Source organism: Porites lutea, chromosome 4 (genome assembly GCF_958299795.1).
Source record: "Porites lutea chromosome 4, jaPorLute2.1, whole genome shotgun sequence".
In the NCBI taxonomy this organism is placed as follows: domain Eukaryota; kingdom Metazoa; phylum Cnidaria; class Anthozoa; order Scleractinia; family Poritidae; genus Porites; species Porites lutea.
The window spans coordinates 7052350-7079336 of NC_133204.1; the positions used below are offsets into that span (position 1 = coordinate 7052350).

General features: G+C 40.0%; 2 protein-coding genes across 2 annotated transcripts; both read right to left on the bottom strand.

Annotated features, from left to right (window-relative positions):
• Positions 1–2251: 2251 nt before the first annotated feature.
• On the bottom strand, positions 2252–4868 carry LOC140934098 (prolactin-releasing peptide receptor-like). The gene is made up of 2 exons (XM_073383783.1): positions 4809–4868; positions 2252–3285 (listed from the first exon to the last, which is right to left on the bottom strand). The coding sequence occupies exons 1-2, from the start codon at positions 4825–4827 to the stop codon at positions 2252–2254; spliced, it is 1053 nt and encodes a 350-aa protein (XP_073239884.1). The 5' UTR covers positions 4828–4868.
• A 5951-nt stretch (positions 4869–10819) lies between these two features.
• On the bottom strand, positions 10820–16054 carry LOC140935530 (uncharacterized). The gene is made up of 4 exons (XM_073385090.1): positions 14840–16054; positions 13125–13647; positions 12053–12197; positions 10820–11251 (listed from the first exon to the last, which is right to left on the bottom strand). Exons 1-4 carry the CDS (start codon positions 15925–15927, stop codon positions 11103–11105), a joined length of 1905 nt encoding a protein of 634 aa, XP_073241191.1. The 5' UTR covers positions 15928–16054; the 3' UTR covers positions 10820–11102.
• Positions 16055–26987: the final 10933 nt, after the last annotated feature.

A 26987-nucleotide genomic window follows, 5' to 3' on the forward strand; every position in this document is an offset into this window, starting at 1 on the left:
TACGACAGTAGATTAGACAAGTGTACTTTATTAAAGTTTAAAATGAATAACAACCCGTATAAAGAATACCCACGAGAGTTCTTGTTGTCTCTAAGAATAGTTCTTGGGGTGGGACGGGAGGGGGGGGTCAATGTAGTAGTACCACCGGGGCCATTTCATTGCGACTGTCGTGTAAACCCTTCAATAGCAGCCACGCTTACTTGATTAACAACTCAAACTAGTAATTTGATATTATTATGGTACTCTGTGAGCATCCAGCTCGTATCGCCCAAAACGCGACCACAGGGCCTGTTATCTCTCCTTAGTGTTTTCGGATCATTTTAGGTTTCCTGGACACTGCCCACCTACCCCCCCCCCCAGCCAATATAGGGCAAAATATTGGCTTAGGGGAGGGATAGATGGGCAGTTTCTCAGAAACCCGAATTGATCCCTTTATTTCTTGGTTGGGCCTCCTTCCTATAAGAGTCCTGAGTCCTCAAACTGGACAAGTGAAACGGGGGGGGGGGGGTATTCCCTATGATTGCCTATACGGGGAGGCCCTGAAAGGGGTACCCTTCTCAGCGTTCAGGTACCGTAAAGGGGTCAGTGACGTCAGGGGGTATTGTGTGTTATCCAATCACTGCCACATCCAGATTTTGGATGTGTCACACGGTTTGCTGAATGGTTTTGTGTCAGGCCTTCCTTTCTCTTCTCCCCCTCCCCCTCCCCCATCTAAAATCTGCTCTTCCCTAGCCCCTTAGGAAGGCCTGATACTCAGGCTAGTAAAATTCTGAAAATAAGCCCCTCCAAATACAAGCCCCCCAAACCGCTAACGCAAAAAACCCTCCGTTAAATCGCCCCTCCAAATATACCCCCCCCCCCCCCCCCTGGAGGCTTGTACTTGGAAAATTGCCCTCAAATACAAAGTAAAACAAAGCAGAAACGGTAAATTTCCTTCCAACTATATGGCTAGCCCAATCGATTTTGAAACCCAAATTTCCCTCCGTAGATAAGCCCCTCCAAAAATAAGCCCCTTAAAAAGGGCCTTTGAAAAATATAAGCCCATGGGCTTATTTTCGGATTTTTACGGAATATGAAACGGTGGGGATTTAACTATTTGAGATATATGAAAGGGTAGAGAAATCTGCCATTTCCGTGTGTAAAAAGGCCTAAAACACGCGTTTAGAGAGAGTTAACAAGTTTAAATATCTTGGGGTCCTCCTAGGCAACACCCTATCTTGGAAGGACGACGTAGAATATATCGGTAACAAGATCTCGTCTAGATTAGGTATTCTACGTCGAGCGCGTAAGGTTCTTCCCAAACCAACTTGTAAAATGCTCTACAATACTTTAGTCCTGCCATTGTTCGATTACCGTTCGCCCGTCTGGGACAGTTGTGGGGTTGGGAGCAAAGCCTATCTAGATAAGCTAAACAGACGCGCCGCATGTATTATTGAAGGTCGATCTATCGGGGCTGAGGAGTTAAAACCAACACTTGGCTGGCCTAGCCTACAAGCACGCAGAAATTATCTCAAATGCGTCTTAGTCCATAAGTGTCTTCACGAAATAGCGCCTTCGTACTTACTTTCAGAGTTTAGACACGCGCACCTTTTCCATGGCTATAACACCAGAAGTTGTGATTTGCTGCGCCCTCCCTTCGCAAAAACTACCAAATACCAAGGTAGCTTCAGAATAAACGGTGCTCGGACCTACAACGCCCTACCAAGAATCTTTAGACAAGTAGAGACCCTCAGTGAATTCAAAATCAAGCTAAAGCGCCACTTTAAACAGTAACACCTGCGTTACATGTTGTCTTAACTTAATTAATTGTCTAATTTTAATGTTTTAATGTCTTTGTTTTTGTGTTTTGTCAGGGCTCCATTTAAACTAGCTCTGCTAAATTGGATGCCCCTGGATAAATATTGAAATTAAAAAAAAAAAAAAAAAAGGGCTAACAGATGCATTTCATGGCTGTGGAAAAGTCAAAAAAGCGTTCTCTTTTTGTGGTTTATTCATACTTTAAAGACAGTACACTTACAGCAGTAAAGGGATATAAAGTTCTTTATACTACCACCCGCAAAGGTTTGTAATTTTCACATGTTGGTATTTCAAATTAAGGTGAAATACCACTACTCTAAGCCAACCAAATTGCAGAAATTTCTCATGTAGTAGTATAAAAAAAGGTAACGGGTTGGACCTCGAGGGCCTCCTCTTAATGAAACTTTGTTGAGTACCCCCTTCCCCCGGAGTGAAAAAGTGCGACTAACGTGCTTTAAATTGCATTACTGCTGCTGATATTCTTAGGTGCAGTCCTTAACAACCGCCTACCGTTATTACTACGTCTTCTGCCAAATCTTTTCCTGAGTTGCTGCCTGAAAGCTCCGCGGAAATTTTCATTGAATATGAAATAAAGGCACGGGTTGATGGCGACATTTGCATGCGTCACAAAATAGGATGTGAGGATTAACCAATCTGGGAGACAGCTATATGTTTTGAAGTCAAATGTCAGAAGAAAGTGATTGACGTGCGCAGGAAGCCAGCAAATTGCGAAGATTGTTACAATGGTGGCAAGCATGAAGATAACCTTTCGATTCAGTTCTCTGATTCTCTGGCTGTTTTTGTCGATTTGCTCTCCAGGTGCTCTTCGTTTCCGCAAATGGAGCGCTAATTTTAGGTATAGAATAGTCATGATAAGAAAAGGAACGAGGTATAGCAGGAAAAACCGGACCACCATCTCGTATTTGGTGATCTTAAGGGATTCTTGAAGATCTTCTACCCATCTTGGAGCGCAGATCACTTGACCCGACTCGTTGAAAAGCCTGTATTTGTAAAGCACCGTTACGAAAATTGCGGCTGAAGTGGTCCACGTTAAGGTGATTGCTTTCAGTGTTAGTCTTGGAGACAGCGGCCTTCTCATTGTCCGCACAATCGCTAGGTAGCGGTCAAAAGCCATCCCGGCCAGTGTCAGCACAGAAACACCAGTAGAAATATGGGCAAGAAACGGCAGGAACTTGCACAGAAAGACAGCGAAACCTCCTTGGAACCACTTGACGCCTTGAAACAAGTACGCTAGGGACAGTGGGATAGCAGTAATAGAAGCTAACACATCCGAAGCCGCCATGTTGACAATCAGCATATTGAATGTTGTCTTCAGCTTTGGATAATGAAAAATTAAGAAAATGATTACCAGGTTACCAAGCAACGCCATCGAGAAAGTGGTGGCATAAGCTACAGACAAGGCGATCTGGAGACACAACGTGGCTGGCTGAAACGCGCATGCGTCTTCTTCGCTTGACAGATCTAGAACTGGAGAAGAAGGGTTAAAAAAGGATTAATTAGCTTTGCTAATTGCTAGTTTTATTCACTAGAAGCAGATATCGTTTGTTTATGTTGATCTAATATCCGACGATCCAACTCATCATCGTTCGATGGGTCTAAGGTGCTTTCCATACAAGCAAAACTGCCAGAAATTTTTGTTGAAACAGCCCATTCCAGTTATTCCAAAATTGTTCACGGGAGCTTGTTCTTCCGATAGCCGTCATGATTGTCAATAAAAATTTCATCCCAAAATATCTCGATAACGTTCTAATAGATTTCGCTTTTACTTCACGAACATCGAGAAAGCTATTGGAGGAAAAAGCTTCCGTGAACGATTTGCAAGTAAAATAGGTAATGGCGTCATTTCGTTGCTATGACAACTCCTATGTCATTGTAACCCTGATTATAGCAACTTTTTCATCTTTATCTAATACAGCTGTGGTGGTGTTTTTTCCAAATCTTTGTTAATGGCAACATAGTTTATACTCAAAAGTGGTTGGTATTGACCCTGAAAAACCCCTCCGAGCCACCTTAATCGGACAATTTTTTGTGAAATGAAAACGGCCCCAATTCCGTCCATGACATAAAATTTCGGAAAATTGCAATTTAAATGAAGCGCCGCTGTGTCTCCGGAATCAATTCAACGTTGTTAATAGGCTATTTGCGAGTTCCAAAATCCTCATGTTTAAATTGAGCCCGAATACCAATTCTCTTTCTAATGAAAATGAGTCTTATTCGCAGGATAATATTCGCCAGGCAATAATCGGAATTACGAATGTTATTGCATGGGCCGTAGAAATTAAAGCTTCGATTATTTGGGAAAACAATTGAGCTCGATAGAAAAGCAATAATTCTTTTTCATGGTTAAAGATGTCCCCCAAGAAACACAGGTATAGATCAAATGGGAGAAAATGTTTAGCAACGCGAGACTTTAGCACTTATGATGGACGAATCTCGTATGTTGGCTCCAACTTGAGTCTCTGGACGAAATCCTTTGTTTTGACTATTTAAATGAAACCCCTTTAAGAGTGCTTTCACATACCGTAATTTGTTGTTCTGTGTTTTGTCTAATTTCGACTTCGATTACTTCTGTGAGTAGGAAACGAAAGCAATGACGACGACAGCAATGAAAACGTCGCTGAAAAAGTTAAATTTGCGTCTTTTCAAACTTTATAGCGTCTTTTTGGGTTTTGGAACCGCTCAATTAGTCAAATGTAGGCGATTTTTCCTGGATTTTTCTCAAGGATTTTATTCCAGTTCAGAATGAGAAAGGAAAATTTGTCTTCGTATGTTCACGTCCACCCTTTTATAGGAGGTTTCACGTCGCAGTCGTACAATGGACGTCAAAGAAATATACTAAAAAGCGTGATACACGTGCAGAACTTCTGTTTTGCTCATAAAACCAGTTGTTTCCTGCGGTTGTTATTATTATTGTCGTCTTCGTCGTGGTCTCTTGAGCTCTGTAGTGAAAGTGTTAAAAAAAACTTAATGACATAAAGCGAGAATGTTACCTGTGCTGTTGCCAGACATGTTGTCTCGGATCAGTTAATAACCCAGGAGTGAAAACAAGGCTTTCCTGTCAAGATGTAACGAGAGATTGAACTGCAGGAAAATGAGTTTTAAGAATCCCCAGTAATAATAATCTCTAAGTACAACGCTGAAGACAATTAATCCCTTACGCGTGTCTTTAAATGAAATGTTAAGTCTTCAGAGTTGCTCGGTTTCTTTAGTGATAAGGATTAAATGGAGTTTTATAAGTGACTTTATATAAAGAGGAAGCTTTCCTAAAGGCTAAGGGATTATTTTCAACTTTTTTCTGTCAGTTGAGATCATGATAGCGTCAACAAAAAAATTCCTTACAACTTTTAAATCGTACGTTGACGAATGTAGTAAATAACAGAGTGATAAGGCCCTATAATTTTGAGACTCGCTGAGGTTTTGATTCAGTCCAACGGTAGTTTACTGGGATATCCTCAGTGTATCCTCTCTTTCTAAATCATCGCGAGACGCAAGGAAATTACAGCTGAAATTTTAGCGACAAAAACAAGCTGTGCATCTCGAAGCAGAAGGAAAACAAAAGGATATAAATGCGGAAGAATAGGGTGTTGTTTCCTAACTATTTTTGAAAAAAAAGGCAGATTGTTATGTTATCTGACTATACACAAAGCGATTAGGATGCTTCTTGCCTTGATTTGGCAGATTGTAACCCGACAATACCCAAACAATATATAATAACCTTAATTATGAAAACTTGTTTGGGGTGGGATTGGAAAGTTAGAGAAAAGAAGTTACGAACGTTTCTTGCAACTAAAGACCGGTCAAGTGGTGCTGTTAAATTCTGCTCCATAAACGAACCGGAATGCATATTTGAATTTTCAACCAAAATTATAACCTTGGTTATCGGGGCATTAATGCCGGTTGGAATGGGAAAAGGAAGAACGTTTGAGGATATATCTATCTTTTCCGGGAACTTTTCATCGTAACCGGTGTAAAGCTCTTCTGTACCACTTAGAAGATTTCAACCGAACCAAGACCCATGATTAACGCTCTATGGCTGCTCATGTAATTCAGTAAAAATATCTAGTAAGATTTTCACTCAGTAGCAATCAGTTTTCGTCTTCAAAAGAACATCATATGGCAAGAGCAGATACGACAACAAAGTGAAACCACGCTTACCTCAATAACTGTGTTGAATATTCGATGAATAATATTTCTGAATCCCCATACTCTTGTACAATTTTTGCCTTCGAAAATTCTTCGCAAGAAAGACAAAAAATGATTTTTTCAACTGAATTGCTAATCGTGCGTCAGCTGAAAGGAAGTAGCTCTCTAATCGCTTATGCAAAACAGCTCCGTCATAAAACAAACACAATAGTCTTTCCTTCTCTAACTGCTGAAGTAGATACCTTTAGCACAAAAGAGCTATTTCCCGAACTTTGCGGGTTAACCAAAGCGTTGCTAGACAATATGTCGATTGTTTAAGTATTTCTAGGTTTTCAAATGCACCAATTTGACGACGGTGCATTTCTCTGTTTTTAGCTAATCGTAATGAATCATTGCCCGAGAATTAATCATAGAAAAAGTCTCTTATGAAATTAAAACGCTTGCCATCCTATGCCTTAAAGACATGCATGATTGCTAAGTTTCCAAACTAAAACGAGAAGCACTTCCCTTTCATACGTTAAGAAGCTGAAATCATGGCTTGCTATATAAGGGCACCCACATTATCTCTCTTTTTACCTTGAATTTATTTCCCACACATCACAACATGATGTCCGGATGATATCGCTTTTAATACACACGTTTATGAAACTTTATGAAATAGCCGGTGAGCATTAGCAATCTTGAAAGTGTATTTTACTCACTCTAAGTGTTCTCATTGGCTAAGAGGCTGTAATGACCATCTATAATATATTATGAAAATCAGTGCACTCAACAGATTATTCACTTATCTGTCGGAATCGAAGATAAGTGAAAAACAACCGTGGTTCAATTTGATAGCATTTGCAGTTGTTACCCAGACTATGAAAAAAGCTGTCTTATTGCTGTGCTTGTTGGAAACGCTGGAATAATGGTATCAAAGGGCCAAAATTGCCACAAAGATTAAGGCTTATTTTCATAGATGAAGGTACAACGATGAATGAACAGCGTTTGATGTGTCTCTACAGCCTCTGACTTGATTAATTCTGCGAAGTGGGACATTAGTAGATTGATGACAGATTCCTCCAGAGAAAGTGCGCGAACTAACAATTCAACTTCCCGTTTTTCAAGAATCAGGCAATAATTCAATCAGTTTTATCCACCACCTATTTTAATAAAAACCTTTTCAATTCTTTAATTTTTACCTTTTTCTGACCAAGCAAGAGCTCAGTTTGATTTCGTTATAACTGAGAGAACGTTCATTCCGCTTCCTCTTTAATTTGTGTGTTTGGTACTTGAAGCTGCCTTCACTAGGAAGATCCTAGTATTAGCAACAAAGCAGATAAAAATGGCGGCCGGTCATCACGTTGCCACGATCTGATTATTATGATAATTCTGTTGAACGGTAGTTAGTTATTAACGCCAGTAAAAGAGCAGAAGGGCCCAAATTTCTTCTCTTCTTGAATAGCACACGGACCGAAATTTCTGCATGTAAACCCAACGAAAAGTTGTTCCGCCTCAGTAGGATCTTCCTGTTACTCAGGGACCGCGCAGAGGGAGGGGCTGGGGGGGCTTTAGCCCCCCCACTTTTTTGCAAGAATAAAAATAAATTAAACAAAAAATAACTTAACAAAAGTAACGGAGTGAAAAATAGCAAAAAATCGTTAATTCGAAAGTGACCAGAGTTACTGGCAAAGACAAAAGCACAGATAAATAGACAGAATGAAGCATTAGTCGTTACAATTGTAAAATATTTTTTCGCTTCTAACCTAGCAGAGGTAAACATGTAAGCTGATTGTCGTAAATCCAGCAACCAGTGCAGCCGGTGAAAGATCCTTTTCGACTGCCCGGAGGCTAAAAACATGGCAGGGGCACCCAACGAGAATATATTTCAAAACCACATAAACATAGCATTGTTGAACGTACTTTAGTATTTAAACGGTAGATAAAGGCTAATTTTTATCCCCTAAAAATTTTTCATCTGTTCGGATTTCCTAGCTGAAAGTATAGTGATCAAAATTATAGGGATCAAAATTTACCTTTTCGAAAATTTCAGCCAGAAAAAAGGCTTCCGGAAATTCTAGGTGACCTTTTTAGGGTAAAAATCCGTGAAAAATGGCCAATTATACCACTTTTTTGATGTTCGAAAATCCTAGGAGAGGCAGGCAAGCAAGAAATTTTACAGGAAATGATCCGATCTCAAATCGTCTTCCGAACAGATAATTTTCCGAAAATTGTCGTTGGGTGCCCCTGACATGGCTCCGTTCAAGAATGAACCAGGAACGATTTAGTAACCTGACAGTTTTAAACATACACAAAGAAAGAACGGACAGGCTTTCCACCATTGACATAGCAAACGAATTTACCGACCGCAACACAAACAGAAAGTGTAATTTTGGCACTTTTCGAGTAAATGATGTACAGTAACTTTAATATCATTCACTAAATTATTTTCAGTTACCGTTTTGTTTTGCCGTGTAAATATTTTGAAGGAATAATTAAACAATTATTGAACTCGGCTTTCGTATGATATGAAGATATACAGATCTCGGAGGGTGTTATCCACCGGGCTCAAGCCTTCGGCTTTGGCGGATAACCCCCTCGATCTGCATAACTCTTCATATCATACTCAGCCTCGTGCAATAATTGCTCAGTAATTATACAGGCTTGAGTTCAAGGCAGCTAAGCAAAATCGTTGGATTTCTGGCTTATTTATAGTAATTAAAGGTTGATATCAGCAGTATAACACAACAATCTATGATATTTCAATTTAGTGATGGTGAATTTTCAGACCCGATAGCAACATCAGTGAAGATGTGGAAAAAAATCAATAGTTTTATCGTTATTCGCATTCTCCGTCACTTTAGAGAAATTGAATAGAAATCCACAAGCATGCCCCCCCCGGCCCCCCCCCCCCCCCCAAATTTTTCCTTCACGCATTCTTCTTTAGCCCCCCCACTCGAAAACTTGCTGCGCGGTCCCTGTTACTAGAATCTTCCTCCCTCGATCCATGTAAACAGCCCCTAAAAGCAATCCAATCCCGGATTGCAGATCCAGCGCTGTAATAATCGCTCGGCCACGCTGACTCCTCCTCCTCCTCCTCCTCCTCATCTTTATTTCTGCAGAAATCCCAAGATTTCAATGAGGAAGTGTCAGGTTGGTCGCGACCGCTTAATCGAGGTAGTGACCTCTTAATTTGAAGTGAATCATTAAGGGTAGTAAATTTCCAAAATTTCATAAGTGACCGCTTAATCATAAATGCTTAACAGCTAGATGACTGCTAAAGAGAGGTTTGAATAGTCAAACATCTATTCACCCTGGGGATAACCATGACCATGCAGGTGACCGCTAAAATAATTGAGGTGAATACTGGGTGCCCGCATCCGCCTTACGGCGGTGACCTCTAAATGGAAGCCAACAGATTTATTATGAACATGTTTATGATGAATATGGAAGCAAATTCCGGGAATTTATAAAATGAGCGCTTAAAGCGCGTACGAAGTGAAAACTAAGTTAAACTTTTTTGAAAGTCCTTTCCATTCTCAAAGCATTTCTGATGTTATCACATTTTTAATTTGCATATTAGATACAAAAACATAAATACAGTGGACACCCTCTATTAAGCGGACTGTAGCCGAAGTCCCCAAATTTATTTCCCTTATTTACTTTAAATGAAACCTTTATTAAGCGGACACCTCTATTAAGCGGAAGCGGACACCTAAAAAGTACCTAAAAATGGCCATTTCTATTGTTGCCAACCTGTATTAAACGGACACTTGTAATTAAATTCCACCACCCAACATGCCAGACACCGGAAATGCGAAAGATTGCCTCCAATTGCCACCCACATATTTTTCGATTTTTACAGTAAAAAAAGTGACTTGACGAACTTATTTGATTAGTTTCCAAGTACAGTAATGTTTTCTATTTCGTTTTGTTTGTATAGAGCTTTTTTCACTCATCTGATTTCTTCAAATTAGCGTTGCAATCTATGTTTAAGGTACTATGGTCAATTGGTCCACTTCAATAAAGAAATTCATGCAAACGTACATTCGTCATAGTCTCTGGGAATATTCTAAACGTTCCCACTGTTCATTTGAATGGCATTTGACACCTCATATGACATTATCTATTGAAACCTGTATTAGGCGGACACCCTGTATTAAGCGGACACTACAGTATTCCCCGAGGGTGTCCGCTTAATACAGGTTTCACTGTAGTAGCGAAAAGCGTGCGCTTTTTGGCGGCAAAAAAGGATTAAAGTCTAGCTTTAACTACCTCTGAGTCAATAGCCCATGAGGCCGAAGGCCGAATGGGCTATTGACTCAGAGCCCATTCGGGCTCGAGGAATAATTGTTAATTAGCTGCTGTAATGCTATATGAAAGTAAGACAAGTAAGAACTCAGAAGGGTGGATAACTCTCTAATTTGAACATTTGATGACGTCATGTAGCCTGAGAAAACGGCCGACATTGGGCGACGCTACCACTGGTTTCCCCGCCAAATGACGTCTGAGAAACGAGCAATTGCGAAGTGGCCGCCCATTATGATAGAGCTTCCATCGTGACATACAGTCTTACGGACATCAGTGTAGATAGGGTACTTGGCGTTGACCAGTTCACTATTTTTCAGTTTAAAAATTGTGTAATTGACATAAGGCCAATTCTATCATTTTTTTTTCCTATAACTTTCACTATAATTTCGTTTTATCTATTTTCGGTATAACTTTTAGCTGTTGCTCCTTGCACTGCATTTTTTCCCCATTTTTTCAAAATGACAATGAATTCATTTTAAAAAAGGCCAACTCTTGCCATTAACACGAAACTGTGGTGTCCATCTTTCATAAAAGCACGAAATAAATCCCAGATGCGTTATACATGTCGCTTATGAGCAACCTCGTCCCCAGGGCTTTTCCCTTTTTGTAGGGAAAAGCCCCGGGGACGAGGTTAGTTCATGATTATTCCAGATGTGACAATGTTAGCCGGCATAACATGAGAGAAGGGAAAGGAGAAAATTATTAATCAGGTTGTCACATTTAGGATACTCATCCGGGACTTATCGGGATATGACAACCTAATCCTAGCCTGGGCAGCAAACATTATTGCTCTCCTTCCAACTCAGTTTCGCGCTTTAATTCGAGTGGAAACCCTTGTCACGTGGGCTAGCCTAACTCCACATCCCTTGTCTTGGATGGCAGTGATGATAGAGGCCTGGGTGCTTGATTCGTTCAACTTCAAGTGACATCATCAAGACGCGATCGATTAGATCCCAGTCTTCTCCGCCCCATTTGTATTGGTAGGCTGAAGTGTTCATTCCTGTTTGGGCAAAGATAAGTTTTTCAAACAAATAGATCAGAGACAAACTGAAGCAACTTTTAAAATAACTGGTAAGTAAAAGGGTTCTTTTTTCTCGTTTGTAATTTAATTCAATTACCAGTAATACCTGCAAAATCGTACATGCATGTCGTTGCGGAGTAAGGATAGATCTTCGGCCTCGTCTCATTCACCCTTACACGTTCATTAAAAGCGAGCATAATAAAGCTCATGACATTTTTCAAATCGCTGAGGAAATATAGAGCGTTTTCACTCACGTGGCCAGCATCTATGCTAATTCATTGGAACAAAAGAAAGTTTTTACATAAGAAAAGAGTTCAATTCCGACAGGGTTGTCTTGGTACACCAGCAGGCCGCCATTTCATTGCTTTGGAACACCAATATGGCCATCGTGACGTCATGTGAAAACACTCTTTACATCGGTGTCCTAGTAGTTTATCTTATATGTGCCTTCATTGGTCTGGGTGGTTAGGGTTAGGATTAGGGTTAGGGATGAGTTCATACATACACTCAAGCGGTAGTGCTGGTGTCCAATCTTACTTTTGGTTTTCGCAATTCAACCACCGGTTAATGTAAGAGAACTGGCACCAGCACACGTATTCCGTTCGTGGCTCCTGCTTCTAATTCTAACTAACACTTCAAACTTTCGTTAAGATACCACACTGGATCTTGCCTTGCACCCTTCAGACGAGTCACTTTTAAGACTCCCTCCTGGTCTTTTCCAAACCATTGAAGCAGACCAAATAACTTAAGCTGTAGTTTTTAGTTTCACATATTGCATACCTCCTAATTTTGTCCAGTCTGACTTGTACATCGCCATAAGACCAAACCCGTTCATTTGCCAAAACCCTCGATGTTCCTTTGGATCACTGTTACAATTAAGGCGACCAACTATAGGAAAATACGCCATTCTACCAGCTATGGTGTTCTGTAAAATGATATATACATCACTGCTTCAGAATGAATGTTTAGTGCTATTGTATGCCCAGGAAAGTTTAGGTCTCCGTGTACAGACTTCAGACAACTCACGTCATTATAGCCTGAGAAAACAGCCGACATTTGTCGACGCTACCACTGATTTCCCCGCCAAATGACGTCTGAGAAACGAGCAGAGAAATTCCATACTGATGACGTGTCACTACCCAGATCTGGGTAGTGCTTCTGATTGGTCCTGCCGCGTCGGAAATTTGATTCAACCAATCAGATGCACTACCCAGATCTGGGTAGTGAAGCGTCATCAGTATGGAATTTCTGCCCTCGTTTCTCAGACGTCATTTGGCGGGGAAACCAGTGGTAGCGTCACCAAATGTCGGCTGTTTTCTCAGGCTAACGTCATAAACAAGTAAAAGATATCCACAATAGAGTACTAAGTGATGACGTCATAAAAATGAAATTTCTGAAATTATGGGATTTGTCAGGTTACTTTGATAGAACAATGTCAAAGAGGCCTACTTACCAAAAATGAGCATTTCGGGGCAAATTTTCTCTGAGATGTTAGCCGGTTATACTCAGAAAACTACATACAAACCCTTCTAATTTTTGGGGGGTGACCCAAAAATATTTAGAAGGGTTTGTATGGAGTTTTCTAAGGATAACTGGGCTACAATCTCAAAGACAATTTTTAAAAAGTAGACTAAATGTCATCAAAAAACTTTCAAAATATTGTTTAGTGCTTTAACTCAGCTTTGATTTTGTCATTCACTTTTGTAACCGGGTGGGTTACAATTTGAACCTAAGATTACTACCTGTTTAATAGGTCTTCTAGCAATAGTGGCTATTCCCGAATGCAAGCAATCCACTTGCATCTTTCTATTCATGTAATTTTATTCCCAAACCTACACTTTGAGACACTTACTTTTCGAATACTATCCATAATATTGACGGGTACATCAATGTGCAGGTCGAACAAGAAGACTATGTCATACGCATTGGGTACGACTTCAACAGCCTTGTTCAAAGCTAGTGTCTTATAAAATTTTCCTGTTCGTAACTGGACAACAGTATACCTCCTATTGAGAAGTGATGTGTTGAATGCTTCTTCTATATCAATATCTTTGCTTTCAAAATCAGCGATAATGACGTGAAAATTAGTATCACCGGTCAATACACTTGCAGTAGTGACCTGTTTGATGAAATGATGTATCCATTTTCCTTGCTCCTTGACAGGAATGATAAAATAAATTGTGGCGTTGTTATTCCAAATCATTCCCTCAGGAAGACACAGGCTACCACTTTCTTTCTTCTGGTAAACGTGTTCTGTCAACCTAAATGTTTGATCGGTGCAATTTAAAGCGACTTCAAGATCCAGCAAGAAGCGATCGCCATTCTCGGTATCCGGTTTTTGAATCACATTATTGATATTTTTTAAGACAATGTCACTGAAAAAAGAACAAATGAAAATACAGCAGCACATAACTGGTTTTACCATGACGAACATGAGGGTGGGGCAGGGAAGAGCATTTGGTCGCGTTTTGACCGTTCTTAAAGTCAAGCGATCTAGACTGAGTTAGGTAGCAGCTCACAAAACCCTAAAAGCCAATTGGCTCGATACCCTAACCGTGAAACAATGGGAAATAATGATAAAAAATGATGTGTTATTGTTTTCTGGCGACCAATGAGGAAACACCTTACAAGCAGCTCCCACATTACTGAATCTAGTAAGTAGTTCTGGTACTGCAATGGTTCTAAGGGGGTCTTCAAAGGATGAATAGCACCATCCTTTGAAGGAAGGTTTAAAAACCTAGCAGCTTGTATGGAGGATTCGAACTTGATAGTCAATGGTAAATATACAGTAAATTCCAAAAATAAGCCCCGGGGCTTATATTTTTCAAAGACCCTTTTTGAGGGGCTTATTTTTGGAGGGGTTTGTATATGGAGGGGCTTATCTACGGAGGGAAATTTGCGTTTCGAAATCGATTGGGCTAGCCTTTGGAAGTAACTTTACCGTTCTTGCTTTGTTTTACTTTGTATTTGAGGGCAATTTTCCAAGTACTAGCTCCTCGGGGGGCTTATATTTGGAGGGGCGATTTAACGGAGGGTTTTTTGCGTTACCGGTTTGAGGGGCTTATATTTGGAGGAGCTTATACATGGAGGGGCGTATTTTCGGAATTTTACGGTAGCTCGACAAAGAAGGTATCAACTTATTGCGTGTGTCGATTGTCATGTTTCAAATAACTCTTAATAACCTTAATAATTTCGCAGTGCTAACGCTTCCTCAGTTAGCAAACATTTGGAGCAGGTATGTATGTAAAGCAGCTGGGGTTGTTCGCATATAATCCATTTCGACATCATGCGTAAGTTTCTAACCAACCCACCCACCCAAAAAATTAAAACATTTTACTGTTAAAGGCTAGGGTACCCGGATTAAAAAAACGAGAGAATTAAGCCGTGCATCTTAGTATGACACCGTTAAAGATTGCTGCCCGTTAGACAATAGTAGAAAAGTTGAGGAAGTAGTTGAAGGTAGAAAAGCTGGAGCCGTGATGGTAAGTTCTACTTCAAAGAAAAAACACATACACACTAATTACCCCTGAATATCAGTCAAATTTTTAAGAAAGTAACGCCACTTACTTCCGCCGTAAAATGGACATAAACTCGTTTACAATGCACTCAACTCTGTTCTTGTTTATTACAGGATTGGGTGATGCCCATTTCTTAACTTGTTCTTTGCTAGACATATCGGTATCGTCTTGCGGAAACACAAGGGATTCCTTTCCCATTGTCAGCCAAACTCCCTGATAACGTTCGAGCTTTCTTCGCACCAAGAAACTGGGATTGTAAGGGCAAGTTGGAAATAAAGTCATGTACTCCATTCTGTTCATCAGTGGCAGACGAAGAAATCGTTCCTGCAAATTGCTTTCAGTGCCGCTGTTGCACCGGCGGGGACTTCGTTCTAAACTATTGGTGCCATTAAAAGGAGATAAATACTTGGATAAAATAATTCTGAAGTTCGAGTTCTTTGAAGCGGAAGTGTTCAGCCAATGAACAGTGACAAACGTTTCATCAGAACTTTGCCTGTTCACTGCAAGTGACTCCATGTAGTATTTCTTGCCAGCGTAAAGCGAGATTTCACAAGATATTTGGCCATGGTATTTATTATACTCTTCTTTTAAAGTGGAGGCCCACTCACCAGGCGAGTAGACACGTGCGATCAATTGGCTGCAGGCGGGGTGCTCATTCGGACTCAACCAAAGCTCAGATGGGCCACTTGATGTGATAGCAAACGTGTACTTTCCATCAACTTGCGGATGGATAAAACCAAAAATTCTTAGTCCTTTATTCGTTGAATCGTTGACTGTTCTGCTGTGAAAGTCCGTTATGAAAGAACGCTTGTTCGGAACGTTTGCAAAATGGGGCCAGTTTCGCAACGCGTCCATGGCCGTTTCAGATATATTCCACCAGACATGTTCCTTCATCATTCCGTGGTTCGTGTGGACTGTAGGAAAATTTTGTACAGAAAACGAGATTCCTCCTTCTGCTTCTTCGTACTTCAAAATATTATTAGGAAATGACTTGGAAGAAAAGTTGAATGTTTCAGAAAGCGTGTACCGTATGTAAAGAAATATGAAAGACAGACTTCCTAGTAGCGTAATTATGGCGAAGTACCGCTTGAGATACCTTTTTCGAAAAAGTACCAAAAACCTCGGCCAAGAAGCCATATGTCCTGAGATGAGTTTAAAAAGCAGCAGAAGTTACTGTGGCGTTTGACTAACTTACAGGCTTGAGCCCGAATACGATCATTATGCTTCACAACTCAACATAACACATTCCCTTCTACGATCTAAAAAAAAAAGCAAACAGTAGAAAAAAAAGTGCGGCGTTGTGTTACTAAGGAAGTGTGCGTATAAATGCGTAATTCCGAGGTGGTCATTATACTAAAAGACATATAATATTTCGACAGCTCAATTGTCAGATCGTGAAATACAGCGTTAAATTTATAATAAGTATACATAGGAGAAAAAACTATAACAAAATTTAAAAGAAACGTGTGTTATGAGTATGAATGACTATTAAGAAAGGTTTGAATTTACATGGCGTCACTGTTGGTTTAATTGTTCCCACTGAATATAAAAAGCTTATTTTTTCTTGAGTTGAAAATCGGAATACAGAAGCATGATCCTTAAATTATTAAAACAATTAGGGGAACATAGACTATGGCATTTTAACACTCCTGCAGCTGTTAAAACACGTGAAGCTGCGTGAGGCCCTATCAGCGGTTAAATGGTCACGAACGCGTTTGTGGTTAGCCAACAATAAATCTCTTTAGTAGAGGAAACAGCAAACAACAACGACAACCAATCATGAATTCCCGATGTTTGGCAAGGTCTCCGGGGTAACTTAATACAATCATTATCAGAGGTAAAAGTGGGCGAGCCTTTCGATTAATATAGTGTTTGACAGTTTCTTGGCGCCCTCTTAATTGTAGTTGCCATGTTTGTTTAGGAAAATTTATTCGCAAAAGTGATAATGAATTATAAAAGTTCAACAAGCTTGCTCATATTGTCTTTGCCTGATGTACTAACTAAAAAGGTAATGGAGAGAGTTCTCCTCAAGGAGCGAGCTTAGATGAATCGTAATGATATGGAAAAGAGAAAATTAAAAAAAAAAACTCATCAACATTAGTGAAACATAATCCAAACTTACTCGGCACGGCCCAGTTAGATTGCATACCATGTCAACCAACGGCCAGCTTGGTTAATTTTACTCACAGTGTAAACATTGATGCCAATACTTGCAGGTAAAATTAGTAAAGTTTTATTTCCTCGCTAGTGAGCCCTAAGGGTGTACGCAGGTGTACGTAATATTCTTTACGTACATACGTAATCTTCTTATTCGTAATATTCTTCCGCCTACAAGCCCTTTAAAAAGTCCCCCCGCTATTAGCCCATCTACCTATAAACAAATAAATATATCTCGTTATAAGCCCCCTGGACACCCCCCCCCCCCCCCCCCAGCTTTTATTGAAATGAATTCGATTTTTTACGAAGTTTTTGAAGCTTAAAAAAATGAGTAAATTTGAAGATCGTGGTCGTATTAACAGGTTCTTCAAAATGATAAAGTGACTGATGGCCCGGTTCAGACGCCGCTCCACTCATGTGCCGAACCTAACTGATGAAATAAGTCCGGCAAGAGAGCGACGTTTGAATCAATTTGGTACGGCAGTTTTAGTTAGGTGCGGCAGAAACGTCAAGCTCCACATGAGTCTGTCGCATTATTCGACATTGGATCGGTAGGTGATCCATACGGCGCTCTTCTGAAGAGCCGAACCTAATGCATACATTATGCATACATTATATTTATAATTTTTCCCACAATACCACTCGTTTTTACGCAGCTGCCATGGGCGGAACACTAAATTGAGAAAAATGGCGGGTAAAGAAGAACAATCTTGCTCCTCTCGCTTTAAGAGTACAAAATATATGGTGCCAGGAATACTTCTGTATGCCTTGCTCTGTCTTCGAGAATGATGAAACTGTTAAAGGCTGGAAAGCGGACAGTTCAGTCGCATATTCCCGAGAAGTAGTGGAAGAGCACAAAGAAAAGGTCGAATATAATTATTCAAATGAATCCGGCAAAAAAAGGTCTACAGAAGCAAGAAGAAAGGTCTTCGACAAAGAGAAAATCAATTACGTCGCTAAAATATGGTATCGGACCCAGGCTTTTCTCTTTCTCCGCACATGAAATAAAGGTTAGGATCGACACACGGTACGCCGTCTGAATCGGTTGCCGCGCCAATGTCGCTCCAAAGTCAGACCTAAATTAGGTTCGGCACATGAGTGGAGCGGCGTCTGAACTGGGCCTCAGAAATTTTTACGTTTGTGTCGAAAGAATATGGTCGCAATAAGGAGGTGGTCGTATAAATGGGTTGGTCGTAATAACGAGGTCACGGTGGTCGTAAGACGGGGTTCCACTGTACAATATTTCATTTAAGTGGAACATACACTTAGCCATCTATATGGATTAGTTTAAAAGAAACCTTCACCAGCTAATTTGCGGGTATACCACTGCGAATAAAATAAATAAAAGAAGAGATAAAAATAAAAGAGACAGTAAAAATTACCGTCAATTAACCCCCCGAGGGGCGTTTGTAGTTCAAACACATTTGAGGGGGGGGGGGCGGTTAATAGAGACGGGGGGCTGATTTAATTTAGCAAAGACGATGGTATCAGTTCTCCATAAAGAACTAGAATACAAAGTGAAAAAGCTCAAATACAAGACGTTACAGCCGAGGATCAAAAACAACTTCCAGTTCCAGTTGGTGAATACAGTAAACCATCCTGGATCAGTCCAAATGAAGTTTTACAGAACTTTTCTTGGAGTAGTTCTGATCAGTTCTATTGCATAAACAAGGTGGTGGCAAAATGGGTGTGTCAATTCATTATCCTTCTGGTTCAGACGAGTAAAGGGAGCCAAAATTAGTGAATGAATGAAGAGTCGTGGATGAGTGAACAACAGACGTGCCCTCTTACAATACATTTTAACATGTGAACAGTAAGCTGGGACGTCACCATACAAAGGCGCCACTGGCAGCCGCTCTCAGTCCATTTGTGAGCTTACTGTACCCACCCAACAATTGATGTGAATGATGTGATGGGTGAAGGTTGACCACAACACCGGGGTCTACGTCCCCTACTCTTTTCGAACAGCGGTGTGGGTTCTTTTAAGTCCTACAAGAACCAGATAAGTGTAAGTGCTGTGAGACGGGACCTACGGTTTTTCATCCTTATCCGAGAAGACTAGGAAGTCTAACCGTTTGCAGATGTCATTACAAAGGCAGCACTTTCTTCTCAGTTATTTAAAGACCCTGAGTGTTGGTCCAGCCGGGGTTCTAGCCCGTGACTTCCCGCTCAGCAGACCGGCGCTCTCCCAACTGAGCTAACCAGGGACAACAACTGAGCTGAGCTATTGGGACAAGACGTTCCCGTGCTCAAGATAAGTAAGGCATTTCATTGCTACCTTTCAGTACTACGCACCTCAGTTTTTATCTATGCTCATTTTAACTGCGTTACTTCTCGCTGAGGCGCGGTTGCAACATCCTTTGCAAGATATCCGCGCTTTATGAAAGTGCTCCATCCCGACCATCTTACGGAAATCAATAGACTGTCAAAACTCGGCTGGATTTAACGTCAACTTCTTGGAGAGAAATCAAGCAAGTTAAAAGAATACGTTACTTTGTCCAGTTCACTATCATTCATTTAAAAAATTTTCTAGTAATGTATGGCCAACTCTATTTACTTTCAGTCTGCTATAACTTGCTCTATAATTATGTTTTACCCATTTTTTATACCTTTAAGCTGTTGCAACTTGTACTGCATTTTCTTCCTTTCCTCCAATCCGATAATAAATGTATTTTAAATATGCTTACTTCCAAGGGTCCTCTCCTACTCCACTCCCTGAGCGAGGACTCTGGGAACGAGGTTGACGAACACAGTGTTAAGGCATTTTGGCCAGAAATCAAATTCTATGCTTTTGTAACAAGAGTGCTAATAAAAAATGTATAATTGGATGAGACAGACAAAGCAAGGGGCACATATATCAATTCACGGTTTCAACCCACGGCCTGGCCAGTACTTCAAGCAGGCGCACAGCCATATCACCTAGGCAGTAGCAGCCATCGACAGCTGTTGGGATTTCCCCCGGGGGATTTCCGCGCATGACTACCCTCCGAAGTCTATCTGTAATGGGTTCACAATAGACTTTTAAGTTGAGATACCTTAATTTACCATCCATTACGCAATCATCATAGTAGAAAGAAGGTTGATTATAATTCATTTAATTACAGACTTTTTTCACTTTGCGGCTGACTACAGATTTTTAAGTTTAAGATTTTTATTCTAACTTACGGTAAATCCATTTTACTCATAAGAATGTTAAGTAACTTCTGGGATTAAACCTTAGAAAATAGAGAGAATGTATTACATGCCGGCAATGTTTAGGTTATATGCAGTTTGTTGTTTCTAAAAGTTCTTCTCATACTCCGAGTAGCGTAGTAAATACAGCGAACACAAAGATCAGACCATTGTATTAGATGGTCGCTTAGAAGAGAGTTAAAAAAAAATTTGATATTTGGGATAAGAGCTTGTTTATGGGAGGTGATCTCACATGGAGGTTGGACTGTATGAAAAAATTAAGTGAATCCTAAGGATAATATATTTATTTCGTCATAAAAATATAGGGCACTTAAGTGAGAGGAAAAGCAGTTTCAACAGGTACAAAATTCACATCGTCAAAATTTACCAATACACGATAAAGATCAGTCTCCACGACGTAGCTGAGAAATACTTGCTACGGGAAGACACTTTACTAATCATGATAATTCAGTGGCAATTGGAGTCGTATAAGGATATGATATCTAATGGTAACTTAACTGAGTGGAGTGTAATTTTGTTTATGGCGTGTGGTTTAACATTAATTGATCGAAATGTGGCACCTTTAAGATATTTTTTTTCATTTTATTAACCGCTTACTTTAATAATTAGTTAATGGTAATTATATTAAGAAAACTTACTTTAGCTGGTTCCCGGGAAACGTCATTTTTTGTGAACTCTTGGTGAGAGAATTAGTAGGGTGTTCTCCTTGTCCAAGTCGCAATGCTGTTTATCTAACTGCTGTACACGACTGAGGACGAAAACTTCATAAGTGATGGCTTTATTAAAGTTGACCACTTAATGGAGATCAAATTTACGTGAATAAAAAACTTCCATAAGTGACCCCTTTAATGTAGGGTGACTGCTTGTTGGCGGTCAGATTTGAAGTGAATAAGGAATTCCATAAATGACCGTTTAATTGTTGGTGGCCGCTTAATGGGGATCAATCGCAAGTAATAAAGATCCCCCTTTGAAGGAGAGTGACCTCTTAATAGCTTAACCTTCCATTAAAGGGGTCACTTATGCAATTCTTTATTCACTGTAAAGAGCTATTTTCGACACGCGCTCATCTGTTGAAACTAAATACTGTCCTTTCTGTCTTAGATCATTGATCATACCTTCCCTATTACCTCTTGCGGGAAACAAAAACCAGCCCAATCTCGTAACCCTTGTCCAGCGGAACGGGCAACGGGGACCTCTGGGATAATTTTGCCGGTCATCAGCTGTTCAAGGGTAACGCAGACTCTGGGAACAAGATTAAAACCAGCCTAGTCCCTCGGCGTTGATTGATCTCGGCTGTGTTCAACATGGATTTGAACACATGGACAGAATAACTTTCCAGCATTTGCTACCCACTGTAAATTTGTCCGCCATTAAGAAGGCGAAAGCCGTCACCCTGTAGCCTAATTTTATTGTCTTTCACCTCCATTTAGTTGTTTGGCACTACGATAAACGAAGCACGAGCACTTTACTCCATCAACTCTCACGCAAGAGCCGGCTCTTTATATACAACAATCCGCCACTTTAAAAACTAGAAGGAATCTAAGCCATGTTAACTTTCGCAAAGACGTCTGGGAGTCTTAGAAGGGACAGAGAAAAAAATTGGCAAATAGTGGTTTAAAATAAAGATGGATGAAAATGCCATCCATCTTTATTTTAAACTGCTTTTCATATATGAGGCTATTGAAACCTAGTTTTTACTTCAGGGTTACTTCAAATGGTGACTGCTTAAAGAGGACCGTTTACGATAACCGGTTCAAACAGTGGGTGCCACCAAATTGAGTGAACTAGAAAATAACTGTCCAAAAGCAAGCATACAGTATATATGCAGTAGAACATGCCCCAGTAACTCGAACTCTGAAGGAAAACGAAAAACAGTTTTAGCTAGCGAGGGTTCGAGTTATTAGGGTCGATTGAATATTCAATTTGTCATGTTAAAAGTTGATAGTTACTGATTTTTCAGCACTTCAGTGTATGGTGCAAGGCAAATTTAACTTATTTTATCAGAAACGGTAATATAATATGACTAAGTATTCTTTATGACTAAAACGTGATCTGTTCGTTTCATCAATTAAAATCAAATTGCTTTAATGTTGACCAGTGTTAGATTTAGTGTTTACCCTTATACAACAAGAAGAGATGATGGAAGGCCATCCGAGTGGAGTTAAAAGAACCAGAATTCGAGTTATCGGGGTAAATTTTAGAGACGATTTGATCAAGGGAAAGGAGTTTTAGTTCGAGTTAGCGGGGGATTCGAGTTATCCGAGTTCGAGTTAACCGAGTAAAAATTACTGGAAAGAGAGGTGAAATCCAAGGGGAATTGGACTTACTTCGAGTTAGCGGGGAGTTCGAGTTATGTGGTTTCTACTGCACAAAAGAAGGCACAGCTGATGGCGACGGCAACGAGAACGAGAACGGCAAAAAAAACAATAGGTTTAGTTCAGAAAAACAAAAACTTTGCACCTGCATCACGCTTTTTTGTACATTTCTCTACCGTCATTCCACGACTACGACATGAAAATGCTAATTTTACGTTTTGTGGAGGACGTGAACAAGACAACGACAACGACTCCAGAAAAAATTGCCAACATTTGACGAATTGAACGAAATGGTATAAGCGCGATGAAGTTTGAAGCAGCGAGACTACTCTCCAGTTTTAAGTGACGTTTTCGAAGCATTAGCCGTCGTTGCTGCGTAACCTCCTTAATTATGTGTTTGGGAACTTGAGCACTAACCACCACGGTGACAGCGGTAAAAACCTCACACTTAAAAAAGGCATTTGAGCTCTTTCAAACTTCATCACTCTCATTCCATCTCGTTTAATTTATCCCTGAAATGGTGGCGAATCTCTCTGGATTTAAATTCTAAAGGACTGTATCTAAGTTTTGAAAAAAAATAACTCCATAGAACGCGAAGTGAAGTTTCACGTCGTAGTCGCGCAACTCTTCCAACGAAATGTACACTTGAAAAAGAGTGATGTACGTGCAAAGTTATCGTTTTGCTTATCTTTGCTTTTTTACCGTTCTCGTTGCTGTAGCGTTCGTCGTTGCTTAACTAGCTTCTTGTTGTTGAATATTTTATGAGTTGTTGGTGGATTGTGCTCACGCTTCGTTTATCGTAGTGTCAAACAACTGGTGGCCGGTTCAGAAAAGGAGATGAAATACAATAAAATTAGTCTCGTATACAGTGAATATGGATAAGTATTTTTTTGTCATAAAATGCTGGGAATCTATACAGTCTTTGTGAACTGAACAGTCCCTTAGGTAATAAAAATCAAGCTGTTTAGTCACAAATAGGATGAAAAACAGCCGAGAAGGGAAAGGAGAAAGAGAGATTAATAGATTTCGTAGGGAGGCATGATCCATGACCTAATTTCAACAGATGAATGCCTCCCGAACCTTAGGCTCTTAAACAGTCACCCTCCATTTAAGGGGTCACTTATGAAATTCCTTCTTCACTGTAAATTTGACCACCATTAATTAAGCGATTACCCTCCAGTAAGTAAAGGGGTCACTTATGAGATTCCTTATATTCTCTTCCTTATTCAAGAGAGCAGTGAGATAAACAGCATTGCGACTCAAAGCAAAGCCTGCCATGATTTTTCTTGCAAGAAATTAACAGAAAAGGATGCTATCTGATATTAAACCAAAAGTAAGTTTTCTAGGTATAGTTACCATTACAGGTAATTGAAATTAGCCCCGTTAAAAATAAAAAATAAAAAAATATATAAAAAAAACGGGAATAGGGTGACACATTTTGTTACATTAACGTTAAATATTTGCATAAATTTTTTAAACCGGTTGATTTAAATTGGAGCCCCTGGCATAACTGCGGTTTCAACTCGATTGGAAGTTAGAACTCTTAAAAGCCGTTCGCAAAATTTTTCTACCTTATATAACTGCTTGATTACCCTGCAAAGAGAGGCTACATTTTCGCTGTGTGAGCTGGCGTGCGAAAGGAGTTTCTGCCGACAATCGTTCAATTTTCTATCGCGCATACGCGAAATTCGTCAAGCAAGATTAATCGTCAGGACTGTCGTCAAATGGCGCAATAATGGTCAGCGTTCATTCGCTTACGGAAGACTCGCGCAATACTCTAATTAAACCGGCCAAGAACAGGAAAAAACCCGTTTTTTTAATTTATTCGTCTAGATACCTGGACGGATTTGAAGGCTACAGGGTGACGGCGTTCGTCTTCTTAATGGCGGACAAATTTACAGTGGGTAGTATATAGCAAATGCTGGGAATTTATTCTGTCAGTGAGTTCAAATCCATGTTGAATAAAGCCGGATCAAGCTGTTTAGTAACAAGAAGATCAAAATAGCTGGTTTTTGAGCAACTTAGTCCCCAGGCGATCTCTCTGGTTCTGTTGTCCGAGCGACGTCTGGGAACACTAGAGCACAAGTACTAACTCTGCGGTATGGCCAGTACCTTACACATATGCATGCGTACAACTATTTACCAGGGCAGTGGCACCCTTGGACAGCTATTGTTGGCAAGTCTTTCTCGGCGACGTCACAGTTCTCGGAGTCCAGGATTGACCCAACCGAGATCAACGCCGAGGAACTAGGCTGGTTTAAATCTTGTTCCCAGAGTCCGCGTTACCCTTGACAGCGAACCAGCAAAATTATCCCAGAGGTCCCCGTTGTCCGTTCCGCTGGACAAGAGTAACGAGATTGGGCTGGTTTTCGTTTCCCGCGAGAGGTTATAGGGAAGGTATGATTAATGATCTAAGACAGAAAGGACAGTATTTAGTTTCAACAGATGAGCGCGTGTCGAAAATAGCTGGTTACAGTGAATAAAGAATTGCATAAGTGACCCCTTTAAGGAACGTTAAGCTATTAAGCGGTCACCCTCCATCAAAGGGGGATCTTTATTCACTGCGATTGACCTCCATTAAGCGGCCACCAACAATTAAACGGTCATTCATGGAATTCCTTATTCACGTCAAATCTGACCGCCGTCCATTAAAGGCGGTCACTTATGAAATTTTTTATTCACGTAAATTTGACCTCCATTAAGTGGTCGCCTTAAATAAAGCCATCACTCATGAAGTTTTAGTCCTCAGTCGCGTACAGCAGTTAGATAAACAGCATTGTGACAAGGAGAACACCCTACTAATTCTCCAACGAAGAGTTAACGAAAAAGGAGGCTTCCTGGGAACCAGCTAATTGAAAGTAAGTCTTCTTAATATAATTACCATTAACTAATTCAAATAAGCGGTTATAAAATGAAAAAAATATTTTAAAGGTGCCACATTTCGATCAATTAATGTTAAACCACACGCCATAAACAAAATTACACTCCACTCAGTTAAGTTACCATTATATATCATGTCCTTATACGACTCCAATTGCCACTGAATTATCATGATTAGTAAAGTGTCGTCCCGTAGCAAGTATTTCTCAGCTACGTCGTGGAGACTGATTTTTATCGTGTATTGATGAATTTTGACGATGTGAATTTTGTACCTGTTGTAACTGCTTTTCCTCTTACTTGAGTGCCCTATATTTTTATAGCGAAATAAATATATTATCCTTAGGACTCACTTAATTTTTCCATACAGTCCACCTCCATGTGAGATCACCTCCCATAAACAAGCCCTCATCCCAAACATCAAATTATTTTTTTTAACTCTCTTCTAAGCGACCATCTAATACAATGGTCTGATCTTTGTGTTCGCTGTATTTACTACGCTACTCGCGATCGGAGTATGAGAAGAACTTTTAGAAACAACAAACTGCATATAACCTAAACATTGCTGGCATGTAATACATTCTTTACAAAAAGTAGATGTGTCCGAACTTCTCCTCGTAAAAGACTTCCTGCAGTTCGACTCTTGTAAGCAACAATCTCCCGAAAGCGACCACTGCCTCTTCGCATTTTGGATGGTCGCTCAGTTACGGGGTGCTCGAATGTAGTTAGTTGATTGCTGATTTGCTTACCTTATCCTCTCCACAGCTAATATTACACGGACGCCATGAAACTCGTTCCATTTGTTGTGTGCATTTTGCTGGTTCTTTTGGTTACTGTGCCAAACACTCAATCTTCACGTGGAGGAGTTCCCCCCATTTGGTTTGAGAGTATTGCAGGGCAGTGCGGTCAAGGGCTGGTGAAAAACTGGCACTACGCTAAATGTAAAAAGCGCGGCAACATACCGAAAGAATTAAACTGCCCTGACTTTGCATACGGTTGCGGTAAAGGTCGTTCAGACGCCCAGAAATCAGCCCAAGATTACGCAAACATGGTTGGAGATTCAGGGTGTGCTAAATACCTGGGACATTGCCAAATCAATAAATATACTGGCGGCTGAGAGGGCTCAAGGTTTAATCCCAGAAATTTCATAATATCCTTATGAGTAAAATGTATTTACTGTAAGTTAGAATAAAAATCTTAAACTTAAAAATCCGTAGTCAGTCGAAAAGTGAAAAAGTCTGTGATTAAATGAATTATAATCAACCTTCTTTTGATTATGATCATTGCGTAATGGATGGTAAATTTTAAAAGGCATCTCAACTTAAAAGTCCATTGTGTACCCATTACAGAAAGACTTCGGAGGGTAGATTTAACTGCAAGTTAAATCGGATAACTGCAATTGTTATAAATACTCTTTCTTTGTTAAAATTATTCGTGAATGGAATGACCTGCCCGCCAATGTTGTTGAGATACATGCGTATTTCTTAGGTTTTTATCCATCTTAGATCTTAGATTTTATTCATAAGCATATATTTTTAATTTGTATTTTTGGAAGTTTATTTACATAGGGTCAACCTCTTAAACTTCCTTTTTAGGGTATTGTTTGTATCGTTTATTTCTTATGATACCTTAAATAAAGTATGTATGTATGTATGT